At 40.9% G+C, this 26,522-nt stretch overlaps 1 protein-coding gene across 2 annotated transcripts in view; it reads right to left on the reverse strand.

The window, feature by feature from the left end:
- Positions 1–13,542: 13,542 nt before the first annotated feature.
- Positions 13,543–26,522, reverse strand: part of Kap3 (kinesin associated protein 3) — a 146,583-nt gene continuing 133,603 nt past the window's right edge. Inside the window, exons 16-17 of one of the 2 annotated variants that reach the window (XR_011041518.1) lie at positions 24,022–24,177; positions 13,543–15,638 (exon numbers count right to left, since the gene is read on the reverse strand). Coding sequence is in view for 1 of the 2 variants with exons in the window: in XM_068360793.1 (XP_068216894.1) it covers positions 15,581–15,638 (58 nt within the window). In the remaining variant the exon portion in view is untranslated. The remainder of the gene's footprint in view (positions 15,639–24,021; positions 24,178–26,522) is intronic. The other variant, XM_068360793.1, reaches the window with a different exon arrangement.

Raw genomic sequence — 26,522 nt, forward strand, 5'->3', positions numbered from 1 at the left:
GTGATGTCATACCACAACAAGCCCTCCTGCACTATCTACTAGAATGCAGAGAAACAGCACAGCTACGAGGTGATCTACTTGTAGACACCAACACACCACATGCCATGAAAGAGGCAGCCACACTGGCAAAAGCAATTGTCGAAAGCATAGACACACATGCACAGTTGCTTTCAACACTACCTCCACCAAGGTAAGACCTCCTCATTCCATGCACCATCTCATCCCCTCATTGTAAGGCTCTATTCACATCACCCCCTTTCACTTCTCAACTAATCTACCACTAAAAATCTCTCTGCAGGGACCCTAGGGAGTAAAGGGTTGGACAACCCCACCTGCACAATTTTTCTCTAATCTTCAAAAGCCTTACACCCCCACTTTTCAAACTACCACTATCCGAGAAATGATGGCCCTCTACCACTACCACCATCATCCTTACCCTATCCACATCTTTTTCTACTACTAAAAAACCTTTCAAATTTCCATTAATGCAACTACCTTAAAAATTTTTACAGATCACCTACGGGCCAACCAAGGGAAAGGCCCGTGCCAACAACAAGTGTTGGCTTTAATACCCCAACAACAACAACAACAACAAATGAATAAGTGAAATGAGAATCAGTTTACAACACAAAATATTGAAAATATTAAACGGAATTAACTCCTGGGATTAACCCTCAAACGGAATAAATAAAATCAAAATCTTCTGATAAACAATTTGTGCGGTAGGCTGCTATGAGGTCCTAACATGTGGTCAGTGACCTCAAGCAGTTATCAAAATTTAAAAGTACATTAATTTCTATGCACGCAGCCAGAAAGATGTAATGCCTGAATGGTACCTAAAATTAACTTATGAGAAATAGAAGCTTATCTAAAAGGGGAATGGCCATTAATTGAACTCACAAGATTTTATATGTTGTGGGCGTCCGTGTCCTGAGCGTGGCGGTCTTCAGTTTGCTTCACTAGGCCTACAGCACTGGTTTTGCGGAGTCAATGGCCCTTTCCAACTCGCCTCTAGACTGGAACAGACGTTTCTGGGAACTAGCTGCTTTCTCACTTATCTGCTTGACCTCATCCTTGGTGGAATCTTGGTCCGTTATTGTGCAAAGGGACAGGCTAGTGGGGGAGAGTGGGAACACGAGGTTGACCCTGGGGCCTATTGAACCTGACTTGACAGTTCCGCTAAGTACCGTGGCCTGTAACTTTGTGAAGTCGAGTTCATGTCAGTCGTGTCCGCCTTCCTTCCCCAAAAAAAGCACATCTCATTGCGTAGGCCAGTGGTCTTGAGGTGCCAACTCTCATTTAGGACAGGTTTGAAACACTTGTGACTTGAGAAGTTTTAAGCAATACACTTATTTAGAATACAAGGAGAAATCTTGCAACTCCAGGGGACAAAGATAATCCTAACTCGTATATATACAGACGAAGAGGCGTGGAGAGCTTGTAATAACATTTCCCATACTTTAATGACTTACTTGAGGATGGATGAATTGGGATCTGGAAGTACCAGTCTTTCAGGTCCAACAAGATCATGAAGTCATTCGGTCTGACCGTTTGTGCCGTCTCTATTTTGAACGAAGTTTGTAGGACAAACTCGTTCAGGGGGTGAGATGTCTATTACGGGTCTCCAGATGCCTTTTCTACAAGAAATAAGTGACTGTAAAAGCCTGGGGACCCTCCCAGGACCTCTTGGAGAGAGCCCTTCTCTAGCATGGTCCTGACTTCGGTCCACACGGCATGGTCTTGACTTTGGCCCATAGGTCCTGGTCCTTTGCCGATCCCTTGGCATAGGACCTCGTCATAAATGGACTTTGAGTTAGTGGAGGGGGAGAGTTAATGAAAGGGACGATATATCCCTTTCCTAATATGTTAGTCGACCAAGGGTCGCCTCCGTAATTCATTCACCTCTGCCATCTGTTCATAAGGTATCCCCCAACCAGTGGACTGGTCGGAGGATTGCCCTCCCTAGCGTGGTTGTTGATGCCGGGATTTCTTGCCTTTACCTTTACGTTCCTTGGAATGAAAGGAAGGTTTTCCATCTTTCTTCTTTGGGTCTTTCTTCTACTGGCCAGTCTGAGGTTTGGGAGACTGTTGTCTCTGCCTTGGAGGAGCCTGCTGGAAGGAAAAAGAGGAGACAACCCGCTGGAGGAGAGTGTCTTGGCTCACCCTCCTCCATCAGTTCACTATGCTCTAAATGGCTTACCTATCAAACAAGGCGGGTCCATCCATTGGAGCGTTGCGTAACCTCATAGCCTCTCTCTCTTGGACCTGCCTCTGGAATCTCGAGACAACTGCATCGCGTTGCCTCAAGATCCAGTTGACCCATTGGTTCACCACATTCTCCGTCAAGAATTCGAGTGTTCTCGCACCCAAGAGATGGAAAGAGAACAGCGTCTCCCTCCTCTTAGGAGTGGAGAAACCCTCGTTCTTAACGAGATAGCCAATCGGGCCTAACCAATAATCCAGCCATGAATCTGATTGCAGCCCACTCCATGTTAGCAGCGTCTGCAGCAGAAAACTGCACAGGGAGAGTTGTCAGTTTCTCCAAAGGTGTCTGGGTCAACGATACAATCACCGGATCCAGCGATGAAGGGGAAGTATCGTCTCCCACTACCTCATATTACTTACTCTGCCTTACATAAGGAGGAGGAAGTAACCTAGAGGAGTCCAGCAAACGAAGAGAGCGGGAGGTACCAGCTACTTGGGCAAAAGCTCTCTTCTTCGCTGCCTTAACTCCCCTTCCCCAAGGGAAGGCTACCTTGGGCCTGGAGGGTTTAGGAGCACCAGACAATTGGTCCAGGACTGTATCCTTGCCCTCAGTCGGGATGTCATCAGGCTCTTGCAGGTTGTTAACCTTTCTGATGCACACCAGAACCTTTAGAAAGATTCGATCTGAATCTTTCTTCTCCGAAGGTGTTACATTCGGGCTGTCAGAAGCAGGGAGTGCCCCGTTAGAGCGCTCAGAACCGTCATCGAAAGGTTCTTCCTCTCCCTAGCTAACACCCATAGTAGCGCGGAGAGGGTTAGGGTCATCAACAGAAAACCTTCTGGAAGCAGTGTGTGCTCTAGGGGGAAGGCCGCTATGCCCAGGTTTTACATTAGTTGCTGAGGCTGAAGACTGTTCCCCCTTGAACCTGACATTCACCCATAGAATACCAATTCTTAGGTATAGTCTTCGTGTCTTTCCTCTCTCTCGGTTGAACCTCAAATTCATCCAAAAGAGAGGATTCCTCTTCCTTAGTTGATTCCGTTGGTTTAGCACCCCCAGAACCAACTCGGAGAGGGGTATCCTTCAGTCGGGATGAAGGATATTTCCGGTCGTCGATCCTTACTGGCTTCCAGCTCTCTGAGCGAGAGACTGGGCGAAGGTTAGAGGATTCCGACTTTCAGGGAGAGGTCAACTCTCTTTCCCTAACCGACCTCGCGGCCGTGACCTGAGTCGCTACCATCCTCTCCCGGGTTGGATCCATGATCTAAGGATCCTTCGCCTTAAGGTAATCCTCATACCTTGAGACACTGGAAGGAGGGTGTGGCACTCTAGCTAGGCTAGCTCGCCTGGGGTCAGAAAGATTGCTAGATCCCTTAGGAGAATCCAGGGGAATAACAGGAACCTTTGCAGCTGCAGCTGGGGGATTGCCATTGCTAGTTTAAGCGCTTTCACTAGGTCTTGAAACCAAGGTGCATTCTTGGCTAACAAGTTACCTGATGAATTAGTCTCCCTGCGATTAGATGGTTCCGATCACACCAGCCAAGGTGAGGGCAGGGGTGGGGAGAACACTCAACCCCCTCCTAGGTGAGCACTCATGGGGTGAACAACTCCGAGGTAAACGACCTTAACTAGAGGTTGGTTGGCGAGGCGAGCCAGTACGCTCACTTACCTCCACCTCTCATCAACTCTACGATAGCGATCGCTTGAGCAAGTAGGAACCTCGTTCACTTGACGAGAATCAGGTTTCCTCACTTCCAGCGGATAAGCTCTCCTAATCTTCTCGCTAAAAGGAAAGGCACATGACAATGCATTCAGTTTCTCCGCCTTAGCCGTAGGTACAAGATCCTGTCTGAGAGTGTCGAGAATCGGAGCTCTCTTTCTCACCTGTTCTCCCGAAGGAGAAAGGCGCGGTGTTTTCCTTACCCTAAGAGGTGAGGAGAAACAGGGGGCTGAGCGCTTGCGTTGCAGCAAGACTGGTAAAATCCGCCCGATCTCGTAAGAGGATGGTCTTATGAAACGCTGACCATTTCGCTGTTAGGTGGGGGAGCAGATGGAAACCTCCTCCCCTTCGTCATCCAGCTACGGTGTACTGGAGCGTGGTATGGACAAATCCAATACCTATTGGTGGTATCCTCATGGAGGAGACTAATCAGGAGAAGATCTTTCCTCTCGCAAGCATAAGGAACGATCCTCACCTCTCTCTCCTGACGGGGCATTGCCTCATGGACGAGGGAGCTGCCGCTCAGAAGAGAGGGTCGGAGAAGATCTCTCCTCTCACATACGAGAAGATCGATCGACTCCTCCTTCTGAATGCGCATCGCCTCACGAAAGAGGGAGCTGCCACTCAGAAGGTTGTGTCGCTTCGTCTTTCCTCGGAAGGTCAGATAGCGCAACACTAGAAGGCAAACCTTATGGTTGTCCAAGTCGTTTCTCCCATCGAGCAAGCCCAGAAAGAAGATCAACTCTCTGAACAACCTCTAGAAACAAAGCCAACGCTTGATCCTAAGACCTGAGGGTCTCTGGCCAAGTTACTCCAAGGAGTGCTTGTCCTCAACTGCTCTAGTCCTCCGCCTTAGCAGGTGGAACGTTGGGGAGAGCAGAAGAGGGCGACTCAGCGCTCGAGTGCGCACGCACACCCAAACGCTGGACCTCCTGTAGCTTCTCCTTTGACGGGGAACCCGTCAGCCCCAAGGAGGGCCACAGTAGACGAACTGAGTCGTCTAAGAGGGACTCCCCCGTGGAGGACTCCCTCACTGCCTCTCTAGGGGAGACAATGGGAGGAGACCCCGAACGAGGTTGTCCCGGCGTTACCAGGGCACAACTTATACTCGACCGTTCCCCAGAGGAAGCTGGTGGGTAGAGTCAGGATGGGGAGATCGAGTCGGAGGAGAAAGAAGTCGGGTCTTCTTCCCCTTCAAGGCTGACGTCGAAGGGGAAGAATCCCTTTTAGACTTCTTCTTCTTCCACCTACCAAACCTCACCCCCTGGGAGGGCGACCACTCCTGACGCACACTACAAGAAGAATCCCTCGGCACGAAGGGAAGAGACTGTGAAGATCCATCTCCTCCGAGGACATGAAGGTGCCGCAATGGTGCCCTTCACGGCTTGGACAAACTCGCATGGTTGGACCTCACAGGCAGGTACACCTGAAACAGAAAAAGAGAAGAGAAATTAGTTCCAACCAGTTTAGGTTAATGGGAGAGTGAGACACGTCTCCACTGCCAAGCTGGAAAAAAAAATGACTGTTAGTCACCAGTGCTGGTGGGAGCTGTGGGTAGTTAAACCCTCGTTAACTTCAGTTTTGACTAGTTTTCAGCTCCGCGGAAATTACAATGCTATGTTAAAGAGCGGAAGGTTTGTATCATGCGGCAGGACAAAATTCTATTTTGAATATGTAAGGATAAAAAAAACAATTTTATTTTGAATATGTTATTCATATGAAGCTTATCATAAGTAAGAAACATATAAGCTATCTCATTTAAATATAGAAACTAAGCTATCAAGTGCACATTTCTTTGCTTTCTGGAAGGACACATTTCATTGCTCTATTAAGTTACAAGCTGCAAACAATACACCATTTTACAGTTGTAGAAAGCAAGTTATTTTCATGGTTCAATAATAATTGTAACAGTAGGTACATTATCAAAATTAAAAAGCAATCTACAGATTTTGAGACATACAGTAGTATTTCTCATTACCTGAACAATTTTCCTTTTATGGTGCTTATTTTTTTGCATGTATAAACTACCATGTCTTTGGTGTATTAGATCTGCTAAAATATGAGTATCTTCTTTATAATCAATATGTTTATCAAGGTATGTACAGTATGCTTCTCAAATACATCTATAGAATTACATGTGTTTTCCCTTAATAGTTATCAACTTTGAAATCAAAAAAGGATTTGGAAACAAAACACTTGACCTATCTCACTAGTCTTTATATTAACTTTTCAACAGCAATTTCCGTAAATGCATAAAATTTTGTGTACAGATAAATTATAGGGCTCCTTTAAAATACAGAAACTGTTTTTATATCAGCAACTTCAATAAATAGCTCTAATCTTGCCCATTTTTACAACAGTTATCAATTTTCATTACAAAAAAGAATCCTATGCTATCATATGAGCACAGAACATTACAGTCCCACATAACTTGTGTAACAAAATAAATAAAATAAATATATCATTACCATTTATGGGTACTGTAGGAACAACACATCCAGTGGATGTATATGTGCTTTATAAACAAATGAAATTGTTTAGCAGTTAATTTTTCCTTAGTTGCTTTCCCCTTTATCAATTTAATTAATATATTTTGTCAATGGGACAAAACTTGCACATTTGTATAGGTAAAATTTATTCATATTTTTGGACACAGGTGTTCAAATTCTGGAATATCCCTCACTTTTGTAGTTTGATCAAGGGCTACCAGCTTTTTAAATTTAGTTTAGCTCTTTAAGAATGTCTGACAAAAAATGTAAAAATGTCCACACTGATTGCAATTCCTCACTAACATTATTTGAAGAAACCTTTAGTGGATATACAGTATTTTTTCAATATTAAACTTACCCGATAATCATGTAGCTGTCAACTCCGTTGCCCGACAGAATTCTATGGAGGGATACGCCAGCTATCACAATACTAGAAGGGGGTGTATTTACCAGCGCCACCTGTGGCCAGGTACTCAAGTACTTCTTGTTGACACCTCCTCAATTATTCCTCTGTCGTGCTTCCGGCAAGACGTTCTGGGATACGCTTATGTTCTTGGAGTATTTTCACGACTTTGGTGAAGTATTTCTCTTTGATTTCGGCTGTCGCTTTACTGGAAACTTCTATATTAGCTTAGTTAGCTTTTGGAATTAATTTGATTAATTTTGGTGACGAGAGAGTATGAACTCTCGTTCACTTTTCAATGGCCGACCCTTCCCTTAGACGGAAGTGTTGGTGTCTAAGAGAGTATAGACTCTCTTTCTTAATTTTGCTTAACAAAAGTTATAGATTTATTTTATATCTCTCCGCCTCTTATAGGCCTCTTCGATTAACTTCCTTTTATTATAAACTCATTAAAATTAATTTTTATATTTGTTTATATTCGACCTTCCTAATAGTAGGCGGTCTTTTACCGAAGTTAATAAACTTTGAGCCCGTCATTTCGGTTTTACCTGTTAACATATTATGCTATTTCCGCCACAGAGTTTGAAAGATTTTCTTTGACAGTCTCGTACTGTTTTCAAAGCTGAACTAACGTTTTGTTTTGTCTCTGCAGTTGTTGACGTTCAGAACGTTCAACTTGCACTCTATCGTTACGATAGAGAAAGAATGTTCACGGTTTCACGTTGCAGTAAGAGTAACCGTGTCTAGCGTTTTGTTCATTCTTTCTTAACTTAATGGTTTTGATCCTAATAAAGGAACTTTTCAGTTTTTTTCCTTTAACAATAATATGTTTTAACGATATATATGATTGGGCTCTTCTCTCAGGTTCTAAGTCAAGAGAGAGAGAGAGAGAGAGAGAGAGATAGAGACGGAGGGAGAAAGAGGATAAACGTTTCATTCAAGCCTGCCAGGCGTACGAGTAACGTCGTTATCGTTTTTTGCTCTTCTCCCTAGTCTCTTTAGGGGAAGAAACTAAACGTTTCTAGAGTGATCTAGTGTTTAGTCTCTTTCCAACCACTGAATTATCTTTCATTAGATTTTTCTGTTACATTGTAATTCTGTTTTCGCAATTACTAACTTTGAGAAAGGATAGAATTGCGTATTTCAGGTACAAACCACTTAAAGTTTCGAGTTCAGTGAAATAAGTGCAAACAGAAATCAAAGTGATAAGTGATTAGTGCGTGAGGGTACTTTTGTGCGCGCCAGTCGTCCTCCCAGTCCGGGACCTCTTGCAAGCTCCCAAGCCCAGGGGAGAAGCAATGTCGAAGGGCATAAGGGTTCAGCAGGCCTTGATCGGCGCACAGAAGTATTCTCGGTGGTTGTGGGCGTGTCTTACCGAGACCGTCACTCCCACCCGCAGACGATTGAGCCCTTATTTTGCTCGTCTGCAGAAGAGATTAGGGGAGAAAATAAAGGCAGAGTAACGCTGGTCTCAGGTCTCAAGACTTCTTAAACGTTAAGTCCAGACCTATGCCAGACGTACGAAGTTAAAGTTCACAACTTTCGGTCTTGATGCGTGAGTGTCGGGCTGAGAGTGTTGCACCTCCTCCTCCGCCTACACTCCCTCCACCTGTTCTCGCTCCGCCTGTGCTCGCCCAGCCTGCACCTGCTCCGCCTGTGCTCGCCCAGCCTGCACCTGCTCCGCCTGGTCGCAGCACCATCTGCCAGGCGTACGATGTTGTGAACTCTACTACAGTCCATGCAAGCACAGCTTTCGGACTTGATGAGTGAGTGTCGGGCTGAGAGTGTTGCTCCTCCGCCTCCGCCTACACTCCCTCCTCCTACACTCGCTCCGCCTGATCACAGTACCATCTGCCAGGCGTACGATGTTGTGGACTCTACTACAGTCCATGCAAGCACAGCTTTCGGACTTGATGAGTGAGTGTCGGGCTGAGAGTGTTGCTCCTCCGCCTCCGCCTACACTCCCTCCTCCTACACTCGCTCCGCCTGATCACAGTACCATCTGCCAGGCGTATGATGTTGTGGACTCTACTACAGTCCATGCAAGCACAGCTTTCGGACTTGATGCGTGAGTGTCGGGCTGAGAGTGTTGCTCCTCCGCCTCCGCCTACACTCCCTCCACCTACACTCGCTCCACCTGATCGCAGTACCACCTGCCAGCAGTTCCACCTGCCAGGCGTACGATGTTGAGACACGTGCTGAGTTTGCTGTTCCCTGTGGTGTTCAGCCTCCGCCTTTCTTAAGGCAACCTTTACATTGGGATCAGGAGGATTATACCTCTCTTCCTCCGCCTCCACTTGCTGCTCCACCAGTGATGCAACACTCGGTTGAGGTACAACAACCTCTCCCGTCCATGAGTCAGTTTCCTCAGCTCTTGCTGCAGCGAGCTCAACCCTCCATAAGGCAAGCACCACAACACCTTAGCCTTGCGCCTCAGGAGCCTCAGCTTGCGAGACATTTACCTTGTTCTGCGCAGCCTCTTCCTCATCGCGCTCCGCTCACACCACAGGAACTGGAACTTGCTACTCCGCTTCCGCCAACCGCTCAGCAAGCGCAACCCTTGGGTTCAACCACTCATGCTAGGAGTCAGCCTCCTCCACCCATGCGCCTTCCTTCTGCTTGTCTTTTATTCAGCCTTTGCAGACTGAGCCTCAGGTGTTCCCTCATCGGAGTCTTGAAGAGGAAACCACACTATTGTTGTTCCAGCTCGTTCTGACTCTGCTGTTCAGCATACCATGGTTTAAACCCCATGCAAGCATGCATAAAGCACTCTAGCACTGGTCATGGAATTTCTGAGAAATGTTAAACGCCATGCACACGCTCTGCTTTCCTTTCAGCAGGCTCTGCTTACAGCAGGCTCTGCTTACTACATGCTCAGCATTCAGCATGCTCTGCATTCAGCATGCTCTGCATACAACATGCTCTGCATACAGCATGCTCTGCATTCAGCATGCTCTGCATACAACATGCTCTACATACAGCATGCTCTGCATACAGCATACTCTGCATACATCATGCTCTGCATACCTTACCGCATGCTTCTCAACACATCTTGGGTTGTTGCCAACTCACTAGACTGTCAAGCAGTTTCATAACGTTGCCTTCTAGTCTGCTGCTTTGCACCAGTGAACTCTCACTCAGAGAACTTAGCTTTTCTAGGATAAGGTCCCTGTAGATGAGAAAGTTCTTTTCTCCCTCCTTCTGATATTCCCTTGAGGACTCTGTCATTTGGAGGGAGCCTTTAGCTGCATAACCTCTTATGGACTTTTATTTAAGCATAACATGCTTACAGGGAAGGTAATGGTTACACTTCAGCCGCTAATCCCGTCTGTTACCACACCTGCTCCCATAGACCTTGAGCTGTGTTGCATGACATGCAGTCCAAGCTTAGTCCTTGTTAGAGGATTTTTTGTTTACGGAGTCAATGTGTCACGGGGAAGACGTTCAACAACCAACAGAAGGGACTTGTTGTGACGCAGTGCGGCAACCTCAGCAACCCGTTAAGGAGTTGTCTGTACGACCCAGACAGTCTAGACAGATTCGGGTTGTCACTGTACTTCCTCGCTTGCCCATGATTGACAGTTTACAGACTGTGCAGCAGTATCATGATCTTGTGTCCGGCTCCGTCAGACGACTGGCTTTTAAGAGCTCCCTCAAGTCGTCGCTGTCTGGAGATTTTCAAATGGACTATGGATCTGACCAAGGAACTGGGCCTCCTGGTCAATTTTGAGGAGTCTCAGCTCGTTCCATCCCAGACCATTGTCTCCTTGGGTATGGATCTTCAGAGTCGAGCTTTTCGGACTTGTCCGTCGGCCCCAAGGATCTTCCAAGCCCTAGAATGCATCCAGAGCATGCTGAGAAGGAACCGATGCTTAGTCAGGCAGTGGATGAGTCTAACAGGGACACTTTCATCGCTGGCCCTGTTCATCGAGTTAGGGAGACTCCACCTCCGCCCCCTTCAGTATCATCTAGCTGCTCACTGGATAAAGGACATGACGCTAGAGACGGGCTCAGTTCCTGTTTCCGAAGAGATGAGGTCTACTCTAACGTGGTGGAAGAACAGCATTCTTCTCAAGGAAGGTCTACCTTTGGCTGTTCAGACCTCCGACCACCGTCTCTTCTCGGACGCATCGGACACGGGCTGGGGTGCGACACTGGACGGACAGGAATGCTCGGGAACATGGAATCAGGAGCAAAGGACACTTCACATCTATTGCAAGGAGTTGTTGGCAGTTCATTTGGCCTTGATAAACTTCAAGTCCCTCCAGCTTAACTAGGTGGTGGAGGTGAACTCCGACTACACCACAGCCTTGGCTTTCATCTCCAAGCAGGGAGGGACTCATTCGAGGAAGTTGTTCGAGATCGCAAGGGACCTCCTCATTTGGTCAAAAGATCGAAAGCTCACGCTGGTAACGAGGCTCATTCAGGGCGATATGAATGTCATGGCAGATCGCCTCAGCCGGAAGGGTCAGGTCTTCCCCACAGAGTGGACCCTTCACAAGAATGTTTGCAGCAGACTTTGGGCCCTGTGGGGTCAGCCAACCATAGATCTATTCGCTACCTCGATGACCAAGAGGCTCCTCTTGTATTGTTCTCCGATTCCAGACCCAGCAGCAGTTCGCGTGGATGCCTTTCTGCTGGATTGGTCCCATCTCAACCTGTATGCATTCCCGCCGTTCAAGATTGTCAACAGGGTACTTCAGAAGTTCGCCTCTCACAAAGGGACACGGCTGACGTTGGTTGCTCCCCTCTGGCCCGCGAGAGAATGGTTCACTGAGGTACTGCAATGGCTGGTCGACGTTCCCAGGACTCTTCCTCCTAGAGTGGACCTTCTGCGTCAACCTCACGTAAAGAAGGTACACCCAACCTCCACGCTCTTCGTCTGACTGCCTTCAGACTATCGAAAGACTCTCAAGAGCTAGAGGCTTTTCGAAGGAGGCAGCCAGAGCGATTGCCAGAGCAAGGACGACATCCACTCTCAGAGTCTATCAGTCTTAATGGGAAGTCTTCCGAAGCTGGTGCAAGGCCAATGCAGTTTTCCTCAACCAGTACCAATGTAACCCAGATTGCTGACTTCCTGTTACATCTAAGGAACGTAAGATCCCTATCAGCTCCTACGATCAAGGGTTACAGAAGTTTGTTGGCAGCGGTTTTCCGCCACAGAGGCTTGGATCTTTCCTCCAACAAAGATCTACAGGACCTCCTTAGGTCTTTTGAGACCTCAAAGGAACGTCGGTTGTCCACTCCAGGCTGGAATCTAGACGTGGTCCTAAGGTTCCTAATGTCATCAGGATTTGAACCGCTCCAATCAGCCTCTTTTAAGGACCTCACATTAAAAACTCTTTTCCTCGTGTGCTTAGCAACAGGTAAAAGAGTAAGTGAGATCCACGCCTTCAGCAGGAACATAGGTTTCACATCTGAAACGGCTACATGTTCCTTGCAGCTCGGTTTTTTGGCTAAAAACGAGCTTCCTTCCCGTCCTTGGCCTAAGTCGTTCGAGATCCCAAGCCTGTCCAACATGGTGGGGAACGAACTGGAGAGAGTACTTTGCCCAGTTAGAGCTCTTAAGTACTATCTAAGAAGGTCAAAACCATTACGAGGACAATCAGAAGCCTTATGGTGTGCTATCAAGAAGCCTTCTCTACCAATGTCTAAGAACTCAGTTTCTTACTACATCAGGCTTCTGATTAGAGAAGCAAATTCTCATCTGAAGGAAGAAGACCTTGCTTTGCTGAAGGTAAGGACACATGAAGTGAGAGCTGTGGCTACTTCAGTGGCCTTCAAACAGAACCGTTCTCTGCAGAGTGTTATGGATGCAACCTATTGGAGAAACAAGTCAGTGTTCGCATCATTCTATCTCAAAGATGTCCAGTCTCTTTACGAGTACTGCTACACCCTGGGTCCATTCGTAGCAACGAATGCAGTAGTAGGCGAGGGCTCAGCCACTACATTCCCATAATCCCATAACTTTTTAACCTTTCTCTTGAATACTTTTTATGGGTTGTACGGTCGGCTAAGAAGCCTTCCACATCCTTGTTGATTTGGCGGGTGGTCAATTCTTTCTTGAGAAGCGCCAAGGTTAAAGGTTGTGATGAGGTCCTTTAGTATGGGTTGCAGCCCGGTATACTTTAGCACCTTTGAGTTGATTCAGCCTCCCAAGAGGAACGCTGCGCTCAGTAAGGAAGACGATCTTATTAAAGGCAGAGTAACGGTTCAAGTCGACTTCCTTACCAGGTACTTATTATTTCATTGTTATTGTGGATAACTGATTATATGAAATATGGGATACTTAGCTATCCTTTAATCTTGTACACTGGTTTTCACCCACCCCCCTGGGTGTGAATCAGCTACATGATTATCGGGTAAGTTTAATATTGAAAAATGTTATTTTTATTAATAAAATAAATTTTTGAATATACTTACCCGATAATCATGATTTAATCGACCCTCCCTTCCTCCCCATAGAGAACCAGTGGACCGAGGAATAATTGAGGAGGTGTCAACAAGAAGTACTTGAGTACCTGGCCACAGGTGGCGCTGGTAAATACACCCCCTTCTAGTATTGTGATAGCTGGCGTATCCCTCCATAGAATTCTGTCGGGCAACGGAGTTGACAGCTACATGATTATCGGGTAAGTATATTCAAAAATTTATTTTATTAATAAAAATAACATTTTTTATTCAGAACTTTTCAAATGTTTTTGTAAGCATGAAAAAATATTGCTTCTTTTTTAAATATACTGTACATGACAGCAACTTTGAAGCAAAGTGGAAATTGGGTGGGCATCAAGACATAGAGATTCAGCTTCAATACTGATTTATTTCCAATTGATAAAATAGAATTACAGTAATAATAAGTTAAGGGAACATGAAAATTGACTGACTTCTTAGCAGTATAAATTAGCTAAAATCATCTAAATTAGCAGTTTATTGAGAGGATATCTTTCATGATTTGTTACACATTCTTGAGCTTTAATGTACAGGTCATTTTGTAAAGTTCCAGATTTCATTAACATTTTCATTGATATTGATGTTGAGGCCGTTATGTAGAACTTAGGAGTTTTCTTGAAAAAATAATCAAAATCATAATGCATTCGAAAAGAAAATGTATAGACCCCACAAAAAGCACTATAGTAAAGCTAATATAATTATAATTCACCCCAAAACTACAGAATTTGTCTTGATTCTCAAGACAAATATTATGAAGTTGAGAGAATCACAGAATTATGTTTCACTTCTGACTAGAAACAAGAGATCACTTAAAAGCTGTGTTAAACTTTAAAAGAATAACAAGTACTCATTACTCCACAGTGATATCTACAAAGTAAAGCTAACTAGCTCTTTACATAACTTCCTCTGACATGTATGTATATATTAAGTTATATTAAGTTTTCATGGCAAAAGATTGATAATCTTATTATTAATCAGTTATTTCCTTATCAGATTTTAAGAATGAAGAAGAGTATGGTAAAATAAAAAATATAAATTACAAATATTGGTATCATAAAATACATGCACAGTATTCTGAAGCAGAGAAAAGTATAAAGTGGGAAAGTTGAGCCTACAATATTCAACCTATACATGCTGAAGTTGGAATGTACACATCCGATATCATTCTATATAATTGTATAATACTTGCATGTGGAAAAAAGATTTGCTTGACTTGAAAGAACAAATAAGATTACTAAAAAAGGGTTTGTAAATCATACTGAATTAATCAACATTAAAATCTTGTATAAAAAAAAAATCTACATATGCATTTGTCACCATCTCATTATAATGCATGAAATAGTTTACATCACTTATTTTTACTATGACATCTTTCGTCATTCGTCAACATCTCATCTGTCATTCCAGAATACTGTAGATGATTACAAAATAAAAATTTTGCTGGATTTCTTTCTTTTGACTAACTAATTTAAAATTGTCTGCTGCCATGACAAATACTAAGGCAAAAGTACTTTTCTTATGATTTGTTGAGGGAAAATATTTCAAATCTAAACTTAAAAATAACAAAGTCCTCAGATAGAAAAGAATTTCCTAGAATCTCCATCCAATACTGTATCATTCCCAAAGACAATTACTGTAAACATAAAGAGAGTTCTATACACATATGAAAATCAATTAGCAACTCTGTACAGTACTAATACTCAAAAGCAAACTTAACATACCTATTAAAAGTATGTGAGAGAAAATAAGTAACAAGAAACCAAGACTGAAAAGTTGTTGTTTTCTGACCACGCAGTAATTACAAACATAAAAGCTAACTTTTAAGAAAACAATGAGACAAGTAAAATTGTACTACTGTACTTAGAACAACTAGAGAGCTCCAAACAACGGTGGGTGTGATGTAAATTAACATAAAAAGCTGGATATATGGCAAAGTGAGACCCAGAACTAAACATGTCCATAGTGCACATGAAGATCACTTTTGAGTGGAAAGTTCAGGTCATTAAAAAAAAAATTATGTCAACATTGCCATTTAAAAAATATGCTATTACAGTTAATGTTAGCTTACATTTTAGTAGAGTATTGGATTTAGGCAGAACTATAGTGTATTGTCTAATTATTTTTATATTTGTAGTAAAGCAATACCCAAAATCCAAGAGAAAACTCAGCTACCAAATTTACATTTAATAACCTTTCGCGGAAGAAAATAATACATTTGCATATAAAAAATATATAACTATAAAAAAAAATGGTAAGATAGATGTACCTCCATATAAAACCGAGACTCATCAATAGCAATGCCAAGTTAAATCTTAAACTCCGGCCTTCTTTAAAAGTTCATCTGCAAACTGCTCCAAATCAGCACTAAATCTGTAAAAGAAAAATATTATTTCCCACTAAAATGAAAGACAGGCAAGGCAAGTATTTCTATCTTATCTCCTACAATGTAGTGTTATGAATAAAATTCTCTAACAATTTCCTCAGATTTCACCCTATGTTACTTTTGCCATTATGATTAGTCTTTTTCCAATCAAAATTTCCAAATAATTAGTTTTACTAGTATGATTTAATACATCTTGTGCTGAATTACATAATAATTCTTACGAATTGCAATCCTAATAATAGCAACTACTACAATGACAAAAATGTAATCTGTAATATTTTTCGTGCTGTACCCAGTTTTTGAGTTTACAGGTAAAGCACATGAAAAACTACTTGTAGCACTAGAATATCTGGATATTTCATTGCCCAAGTTTAAATTAATTTCTGTATTGTGCTTTCAGATAACTTTACAAAAGAAAAATGGTAAAACTTTCAGAAATTATGATATTAGTTCTTTCCCATGGTTAAATGTCAATACTGTACCTGTATTTCTTTTAATTCATTATTTCAAATATTAACATTACGTCACTTAGAACAGGATTACAGGACAAAAAATATTGTAATAATAATAATTTAAGATAAAAGGCCTTCATGCAAAAAAGTGCTCCTGCAACCCAAGCTTTGAAGATAAGGGTTTTCAGTGCTACATTTATTTAAATAGGAATAATCTTGAAATATAGTAGAGAAGTTTCTGAAATTAGCTTACATGCTATTAAACATACCCAGACAATAGTCCTGGCCTTACAAGGCACCCAATGTAAGCACTGTATTGTAGAAACTTAAGGTTAAAATACATACATTTCTAACATATCTATTCCAAAGAGTTGTTTTATTACACATGTTACTAGGACAACTCAAACCACAAACAGCAAAAAAAATTCTATAAAAAAAAACATTGTATAAGGCAAATGTTTGGTACAGTACTAACTCTCATTTCCTCTTGGAAATACAACCACAGTACTGTGTTCTACAGTTATTTGGCTACACATAAAAAAAGGAATCAATTTATGGGTGGCAAGGCAGCATCCAGTTAAATAAATGCTTTTGGTAGTAAGTTATTAGCTTTTGTAAACTTATTATAGCAGATCAAGAGACTTTAGGCTAATAAAAATGGTCTCAATAAGCTCTTGACATTTTCACAACAACAGCTATTTTGTCATAAAAAAAAAGAATCATAGGACTGATGTTCTAGAAATGATAAAACATTAATGAACTCATTCCATGCATGAATTGCCTTTTTTTTTTCTTTCTTAAAATTCAGAAAGCATTTCATTTTAAAATGATCTTATTTGACCCAATAATTATTTTCATTATTATTGGTTTGTTCACATACAAACCAAAACCATTATCTATAGTTTCACCCTTATCTGTAAACAGTGAATCTTTTCGGTACTTTATTTCTGTTCCCAAGGAATTTGCCTCATGGTTGGTAACACTGCTCTTGCATTTTATGGATTTTCAGGCTTGCAACAGATAAGCATATCACTTTGTGCATGCCTGCCTTACTGATAAAAAGGCACAATTTCCTGAACTTCAGACTGGTTGTGACTTCAAGATGTAGCGATCTTATTCTTTGTTTTCTAATCACAAGCATTTATCTATCTAATCCATCTCCGACCAATCGGACTCCTCATCTCACATATGAGAGAGGTGGTCACAGTATACAGATGCCTTTCTGAAGCTCTCTGAAGGGGTGAAAGCCAAAGGCTTCTGCCTTCATCCTGACCGACAATGTGCATACTCCTTCGTGTATGGTACCGAGTATTAGTAGCAGGAGAGTGAGAACCTGTACCTCGACAGACCCACCTTCTTGTGTTGGGTTGGAGAGTGGTACAGTACTCCCCATGAGAAGAGGCAAGGCCGGACAAACTTTCATTAGACTGTACAATCAGTCTTTACACATGGTATTTTCTTTTAAGAGTAGCTGAAGCTATGTTTAAACTCAGCAGCTTAATAAATTCCTTCTTGAGTATTTTCGTAACAGACCGAACAAAGAAACAGGGAAAACCTTTGTAGAGGACGACAGCTTGAAAGGCTGACTCCTCAGGGACCAATGTACACCTAGTTCCTGTGCCCTCAGAGGTTTGAGCAGTACTAGATGCTACAGTTTTTTTATAAGCGTGGCATTGAACAGAGCATAGGGATGTTGTGTGAAGGCCTTGTTGGCAGTAAGGAGTCTTGCCGATGATAGGACGTACAAGATGTGACGTCTCAATGATCTTTAGAGCATTCAAAGCGGTTCTGATCTCATTGTCTTTTGAGAGCTGTTGGAATAAGGACACTAAAGAGAGTAGCGGCCTTTTCTCCCAATCAAGGGTGCAAGAGATGGTACGATTCTGGTACATACTGCTTATCTTGGTACATACAGTTCCCACATACTTGTGGAGAGATCATCAGAGACATGTAGCTATGCTGAATGGACATCTTTAAAAGACAATTTCTTTGGATGAAGTAACAGCGCTTGGTCAAGGGCACTGCATCTGGTAAGAGACCAAACACAGGTGCAAAAGCAGAGCATACCAATGTTTGTTCCAGAGGGGACGACTCTTGGCACTCCTCACTTCCCTCTCTCTCCTGAAAGAGAGAGAAAGGTCATCCAGGAAAGGGGGGGGGACCTTCATTCCCAAAGGCAGAGAGCATGCGCATTCTCGTTAGAAAACAGCCCAGGAAACAGATGTGCAAGCACTCATACTGAGTATTAATAGATATACTGTACTCGGGGAAGGGAACGTTCCCAGTACACACCCTCTCACTTAGCAAATAAGTTAAGAACATACTTGGATGCCTTCCCCAAAACAGTTTTAGTCATGACCATGTGAGCCCTATTAACCTGTCTTCTTAGACATCTTCCTTGTTCTCTTCTAAAATTAGCCGGGAATTCATCTGTTTCAACTCAACGTGAGGATGAGCGGGAAAGTCCTATGTTGTCGTCAGGTTTCGGAGCACGGCAGGATCTCATAAAGAATAGTATTGTGCTTGTGTGGTGATATCAAGTGCATAGGGTTCTTGCTCTTGGGGCACTGGTGCACAGGGATCTGGAAGTAAGGATCCAGTGCGTGATACATTCCCGGAATGTATCTGTGGGGTCCACCACGCAATACGTTCCCAAATTGTATCCATGGGATCCAGCGCATGGTATGTGTTCCGATCACATCTGTGGGGAGCCTGTGCACAGTGATGTAGGTATGTCTAGGTCACACAGGCGAATGTAGAACAATCAAGTTTTTGGCCTTACTAAAAGATGAATACCTGTATGTGCTCTCAGAAGGTCAGAGTAGGGATGACTGTATGCGTGAATAAGAGCGTGTCCTAGGAAATTGCAAGTGTAAAGGAGTCTTTACATGTGAAGACTGATGAGGTTGAAAGACAAACTTGTGTGGGTAGAGCTATCCATTGAAAACTGAGCTTGTGAAGATCTTGTGAGGAGAGTCCTCACCTGAGGATCATACACAAACTATAGAGCGCTTGTGGATGTGTTCACAGGAGTCCTCTGTGTTGAGGTGCCATCTCCTCCTTTGGTGAAGAGAGTCGAGCAACTCCTGAAGCGACACAGTGGGAGATCAATCAGTCTTCTTGGCCTTCTTCATCCATATGAGGGAAAAGTAGGGTGGAGCCGTTCTATATCAACTGGCAGTGTGTGATGAGAAGGGTGAGGCAGAAGTGGAGGACGAACTTGAATTTCTCCTCCAAAGAGTGACCCAGGCTAATGACAATGCTCCAACAAGGAAAAGATCACAGGAACTTCATGAAGAGACAGTAACACCAGGTGATACATCTTTAGCCGCACCTTTTTTTAGGAACAGGAAGACACTAGGAAAGGAGAAGGGTGACGCCCTTCTGTTCCACACTCAGAGGTAGTAAACCCTCCTTCCTCAAATGATGCATATTGATGTCTAAGGATTGCCAACCTCTTTAGGGTTACGTTGTCGTCACCTGGCCACACAAGTAAGGGAGTAAACAGCTAACAGGAATGCTATATAACAGGAACAAAAATATGGATATTGACAAGTTTACATAGAAAGCTGTCACCCAGCTACAGTTTTTGGAAACCATTAAAAACCATCCTTCCTTCCTAGTATCTCTTGCCAACGACGATCTGGTAACACAATTATCTAAAAAAAAAAAAAAAACAGCTAGAGTTTAAAACAGGCAACAGAGTGCCAGAAGTACATCTGTGGTTAAAAACAAAAGGAAAGCTCGGTGGCCTGTCAGGTTGTAGGGCTTCCCAGCCACCCAGCAGTAACTATCGCTATCTTGTTAGAGTTTCAACAATCGCATCCAGTTTTCCTGAAAGAATACTCTAATTAAAGGATGAGTTTGTATTTGTTTAAGAACATACATTTTTTGATAAACTGGTAAACAAAGTACAAGGGTGTAATCTGTTGTGTGACGGATATGTACTGATACTCGAGAGTTTCACATTGGCTACCAAGCATGGTTCCTGTCCTTGGGTATGAGAAAGAAACCATAGTGGTTGGTCCCAGAAGAGAAGGATATAGGGGTAAAGATAAATCTTTACATTTTGTTTCAAGGTCGAGAAGCTCACATTTTATAGATATTAGCATTGTGATTCACTATAAGTAAGGCACATCAAAATAATCAGTGTTATTACAACAGGGTTGTTTTTTACAAAATATTACACATTTCATACAATATGCTTTATATATGGTACAATATTTTGTCCATACATATATAATTTTGCAAAATTTATTATAGAAATGCTTTACCTTAGTATTTTGGACCTAGTAATATGTATTCTAGTCTCCTTGCCACACTGGTCATTTGCTCAGAGGAATTGTTTTTTTCACAAGATGCATTCCCAAAATATTCCAAAAGGATGAAATATCCAGCATACAAGACGAGACATTCAGTACCAACCGTGTTCCCCTTGAAAAGTGTTTGGCATCAAGCTTCTGCTTCATCTAGGATGAGCCCTGTGCTACTTAGAGCAAAGAAAAACACTTTCAAGAACACCATTCTTCAACAGGAAGAGGCTTTGACCATGATCTCACTGATACCAGTATTTGACCAACCTTAACAGCCAAAACAAATAGAAATTATGGACATGAGATTTACTAACAACAAAAGCAACACCAGTGGACACATACACTTTGACCTAGTGTCGTTGAACAATTCCAGTCATGGCAGAGACCATACCACTCATTGGTACTGAACATGTGAACTCTTGTACTGAGGATTACAATCACAACAGGGACAACTTTACCAACAAGATTTTCAAAATCACAACTGGAAGTTCTTGCATCAAGAATGCATCATGGGACTGAAGTCATGAAATTGACAGGAGCTGAATGAGAACACACCTCTGAACTCATTCACGGAGGATCAAGCTCACTGCAGAACAGTATGAATAGAAACATCTCTGAAGTTTTGAATTGGAGATCAATCTCGCTTAAGGAATATTTGAATGGACACACCTGTAAACATGTGCATTAGAGATCACCCTCACAGGAAGACCATATGAATGGACACACCTGTTAACTCTTGCACCATAAGTATATGAACAGAGGTGTCTGTGATCTTTTGCAAAGTATGTCGATTTCACAGCCTAACCAAACACTTATAATATGAAAGAACAATAACAGAATTTTTATAATAAAACTTATTTTGACACATTTATACAAAGAGCTTGCTTTTTATGTTTAGAAGAAAAAATTCTTTATTTACCCTCCTCTCGCCCAGTAATCACCAGTATAGGAACCCCAACCAAGGGAAGTGCCTGAAGAGATCCTATGCCTGATAAGCCTCCCTACCACCCTTTTAGTCCTCGCAATATTTACTTCCCAAGTGACAATGTTTTTTTACAAGGTTCTGGTGATCTTTCCTTATCCTGATTGGTAAATGATTATCCTAATGTATTGCATTCCGCTTGTTTTAAATTACAGTAGTGCTGTATAATTCAGGTATGATTTGTAGCCTTACTTTATTATTTTTAACATAATGGTTTCTGGTCTACAATTGCTTTACTCGTATGTAGGTTCTATAGCTACTTAAAATGTAAACAATAAAATCGATTATGGTTTTTCTCGTTTGATGATTGGAACACAAAATTTTGTGTAGGAATCTTACTCTCTAGTTAGCATTAGTTGGGTAGCTGTGTTTATTTAAATATTTTGTCAGTAATGCTCTGATTACAGTGATCTGACTACTTGAAGGAGAAGGTGGGTTTTCTTTTGTAGTCCCATTGTTTGCCTTATTTTAGGGGAAGAAGCTAGTCCCTTGGTAGGTATTCCATTTTCCTTCATTTCCATCTTCATCTATTGGATACTGTTAGGTTTCCTTATATTAAACTAAATCACCTATATTACAGGTATCTACAATATATGAAATTATCCCTAACCATCATTTATCATAACATTAGCAATTACTAAATGATCGGCACGCTGAGATAAGGTTCACGTATGTTTGGCTCCCATCATCACATTGTAATTCTTTGGGTGATGGGCTAACACTGTTTGTTATATTCTGATTTCCTAATGTTTAGTGCATTTTGAATGGTACCGAGTAATGTAAATGTTGAAAGCTGAACTTTCTGTGTTAGAGATATTAGTGATAGTGCTTCAAGATCAGCTTTATTTGAAATGCACAGTAATGGCAATGCTTAAAAATAGCAGTTATCATTGGAGATGATTTAGAGGATGTCTGGGATAAGCCACTGAGCCAGGGCCAAGCTAGTATTTTCACAAGGGCTATGTTAGTAAGCTGAACAACAACTCTATACTGAGCCAGGCCAAAACCAAATTAACACAGATATACAGCAATCAACTAGTAATATATTTGCTCTGGTGAAAAAGGTACTTGGTGATGCAAAACTCCAAAAACCTTCAAGCTATTATTTTCACAGGGGCTATGTTAGTAAGCTGAACAACAACTCTATACTGAGCCAGGCCAAAACCAAATTAACACAGATATATAGCAATCAACTAGTAATATATTTGCTCTGGTGAAAAAGGTACTTGGTAATGCAAAACTTCAAAAACCTTCAACAATGTTGAAAGCGGGTACAGATGTATCTATCATAGTTTATTTATTATAGTACTGTAGAAGTGTTTATTTTGTTTAGCCTATTTTTATCACATTTCATGTTAGTTTCTTCTGCTACAGTTGAGCATGGTCATAAAATGTTGGAAGAAATAGATATTGTTCATATTTTGTTATGCCTATTTAGGAAATTTTTGATACATAAAAATCTTTTCTTCTAATAAGCTGGATTACTTAATGTCTCCTACCCTTTCTTCAACCTTATGCGAGGTTTCCTTTCTTCATGACCCTGAGGAAAGGTCAGGTTCCATAAGATATATCAAAAGATATGTTTCCCCTTAACTGGAGTTGAAGAAACATCAGTTACTCAAAATATATAACCTCCATATATAATGCTCTTAATTTTCATGTTCTTTCAAAGTAAGATTTGAAAATACTTACAAAGTTCTATCAAATAGATAAATTTGATCATAAAAGCATTTAGGACACAAAAGCAACCTGAGCGAAGCTCAATATGAAAACTGATCCGAATTGGTGGAACCTTCAGTTAAAGAAACTGCGGAAACGCCTATTTTCCTTCAACCTGCCTTGATTAGCAGTACCAAAAGTACACTTTACTGATACAAGAAAAGGGACGGCAAAGAAAACTCCCATCAGAACCGATTCTAGGTTAAAATTATTTTGACAATAGGTGATGAGTAATCCTACCATAACAAACTGCCTCTGAATACCATGTCCCCAGCATAAGACATAGCATACCATACTCTTCTTCAATCCATTTTGCTAATTGACTTAGAGATGGACTTCAAGCATTTTCTGATGGAATTTCCAACCATGTTAATGGCAGATGTACAGTAATAAGGTCATGCATGATCAGTATCTTTTACTGGATGAACGCAAGAAAAGGTGTATCTCGGCTTTACTATGAAGAATTCAGATCATCTTTAATCAAACAATATTCTACAAGGTACCTAACAACAGAATCTTTTTTAGAGTATTAATGAAAAACTGAGGATTCTTCAGGGCCAATCTCCGACTGATATATTATGGGCCTGTATGAAAACTTTGGTGCTCAATGACTATTCATATACGACCAGCACCATACACCAGGATGCGGTAGCGAAGGGTTTGTGAGAGGCCAATACAGTTTTGCTACTCCAAAACAAGGAAAAAGGAAGAACTCCATCTGCACACTCAGAATATCTCCAACATAAAACTACAATATTTGGTAAAGCAGCTATATCAACAATAAGTTCTTAATAATGACAGAAACACAAGACAATCAACAAACCTGCAGTAACTCTTCTTTAAAATACACATTTTTCTCAGCTGGTGACTACATATACACACATTCATACATTACATACACTACCTATCAATTGCTTGTTGTGGTGGAACAGTTACAGTACTTGATCATTAATAGGGCAATTGGGAAGGCTAGCCTGGTTATGAAACTTGCAGGAATGAGCAGTCGCCAACGGAAAAAGCAGGAACTTTTGCAGATACTCAATACAGCACTTCAGGGGATCTGGTAAGAATATTTTCAGTATATATACAGTATGTAAGATGTCAGTTTAAAAATACATATACACACATATGTACATAGAAATGTAAATGCAGGTTAGTCCAGTGTAATATCACACATGCATTAAAATTTTTACAGCATTTTATTAGTAGTGTTACTGATAATTATGAACACCATTCATTATACACATACTCTGACATTCATATATTACATACACTACATACTAATTACTTCAGTGATAGTAAAGTTCTTGTAAATCCATTTGACTGTAAATACAGCATTTTGGGCGAGATACCTTATTTCTATGAAAATCTCAAATACAATACAATTATATCACTAAAGTTGTATATCTTTCAAGCTTAGTTTTAAATACACACATGAACTATATATATTCCTCACTTTTAAGGGAAGCTATATTTTTCTATTCTAATTAATAATTTTTTACTTTTGCCTCCCATTAGCCTGTTCCCATTATTCTGTCGTCTTTTGCAGAAATTGTGAACTGTGCAGGATGGTCGTCTAAATGACTACCTTTCTATTATCATATTTCCTAGACACCAGACCTGATGGTGTGTGCCCTGATAGTTAGAAAGCTGATGACAGTTCGATAGAAAACTTGTTAAAGATTAAAGGTAAAGAGTAAAAATAAATATGAAGACTAATCACAGTGACAGTGAGGATATTAAGCCTTTGTTAATTACTAGAAATAACATGTTTGGATATCTAAATAGAACAGGAAGTTTCATGTGTTTGTATTGATCAAGACAAGAAAATTTGTGCAATATGTACAAATCTATAATTCCTTATTAGACAGTTGCAAACTTTGGGTGTTTTAGCAATATGTAAAGGAATGAAAAACACAGGTGATGCATTAAATACCATACTCTACTTGCACAGATAGTATTCAGTGCTTGACTATTGTAATACTGTAATTGGGTGGAAAACAATATTGTGAAGTATTCTTATTTTCTATATTTAAATGGTTGTATTTGTTAGTGGAATAAGACTTTAAGGATAGAAAACACTTTTATGGTATATGACAAAAATATAGTATCATGTTATGATACATGTTATAAACATCTCAATTCATACTGTTAGTGTCTTCCTATGATATATTTGGATGTAAGGTGTTAATTTGTTTTTAGACAAGTAAAACATTTAGTGGTAATTTTATTGAAAAGAGGATAGGAGATATTAATTAGTTTAGCTGGTTTAAGTAAATATTATACTGCATTACCATATAATTTTGTCCGTATAATATTTCCATTGTAATATAAGTGAGTATTTGATGGTATAGTATTATTGCTAACATAGATAAGTTTAGAGTTTAAAATGATAATTTCATAAGCTAGGCATTATAAGGTTAAAATTTGGAGGTAGTGTAACTTAGGCTACCATTTCCAAGTCTGCGCTTTGGTCATATTTACAAATCCTTTGGGACTATCAGTGGGAATAACCAAGTGATTCTAGTATTAATATAAGATACTCAAAAGTCAGCTGTGACATAACAAGACTAGTGAGATTTATACCCTTAATGAAAAGTACTATAAATGGAAACATTGCTACTTTTCAACAAACTTTCAAGTTCAGTATCCAACTACTGCTTTAACGTTGATCAAAGACTTCCGAGATACAAGACCTAAACAGAATTATAAGTTAAATGCATCAAGATAATGTTTAAAAAAGTTAAGATATTCATATTTGATAAAACAAGATTAGATTAATATAAAAGCAAAGGTAAGGCAACATGAAAATTAGTTTTACAAATATGAAAGAATACATTGCATGTATTGTAAAGCAAGAGCCTGGTCTAGTTTCCAGCTGTTGGATACCACACTCCCAGCTACTTTCAAATTTGTAATGCTGCATTATCTTCCAATAAATCTATGGCAATGATTCTTAGCATTCTATGGTCCCACCATTACAACATCTCTCATTTTCTTTAATAGTGGAAATACCTCTTTTGCATTAAGTAGTAAATGCTTTTTGAATGCATCATAAGATTTTTTTCTGTTTCTTATCCATTTGGTAGTGGGAAGTGTGCCTGCACATCATGCAAGTGTTTTCAGCCTCGCTATGAACTCACTCAAATACAGTAATCTGCAGAGCATCGGTGTCTCAACCAATTGGAGGGGTTTATGTTATACTTCTACTAAACAATAATCCATCAACCTATTTTTGCTTTCATTCAAGCTTTAGGCTTTCACTTCTTTTTTCTGCCCTCTTATCATGTCCCAAAAGTAACAGAAAATGTCCCAAGTTTTCTAACCCCTGACTTTTTACCTAGTTCCTCCTTGTAAACAACACCGAGTCATCTTATGATCATGGAAGTCTGCTGTCTTAACAAT

This window comes from Palaemon carinicauda, chromosome 37, assembly GCF_036898095.1.
Source record: "Palaemon carinicauda isolate YSFRI2023 chromosome 37, ASM3689809v2, whole genome shotgun sequence".
Classification (NCBI taxonomy): Eukaryota; Metazoa; Arthropoda; class Malacostraca; order Decapoda; family Palaemonidae; genus Palaemon; species Palaemon carinicauda.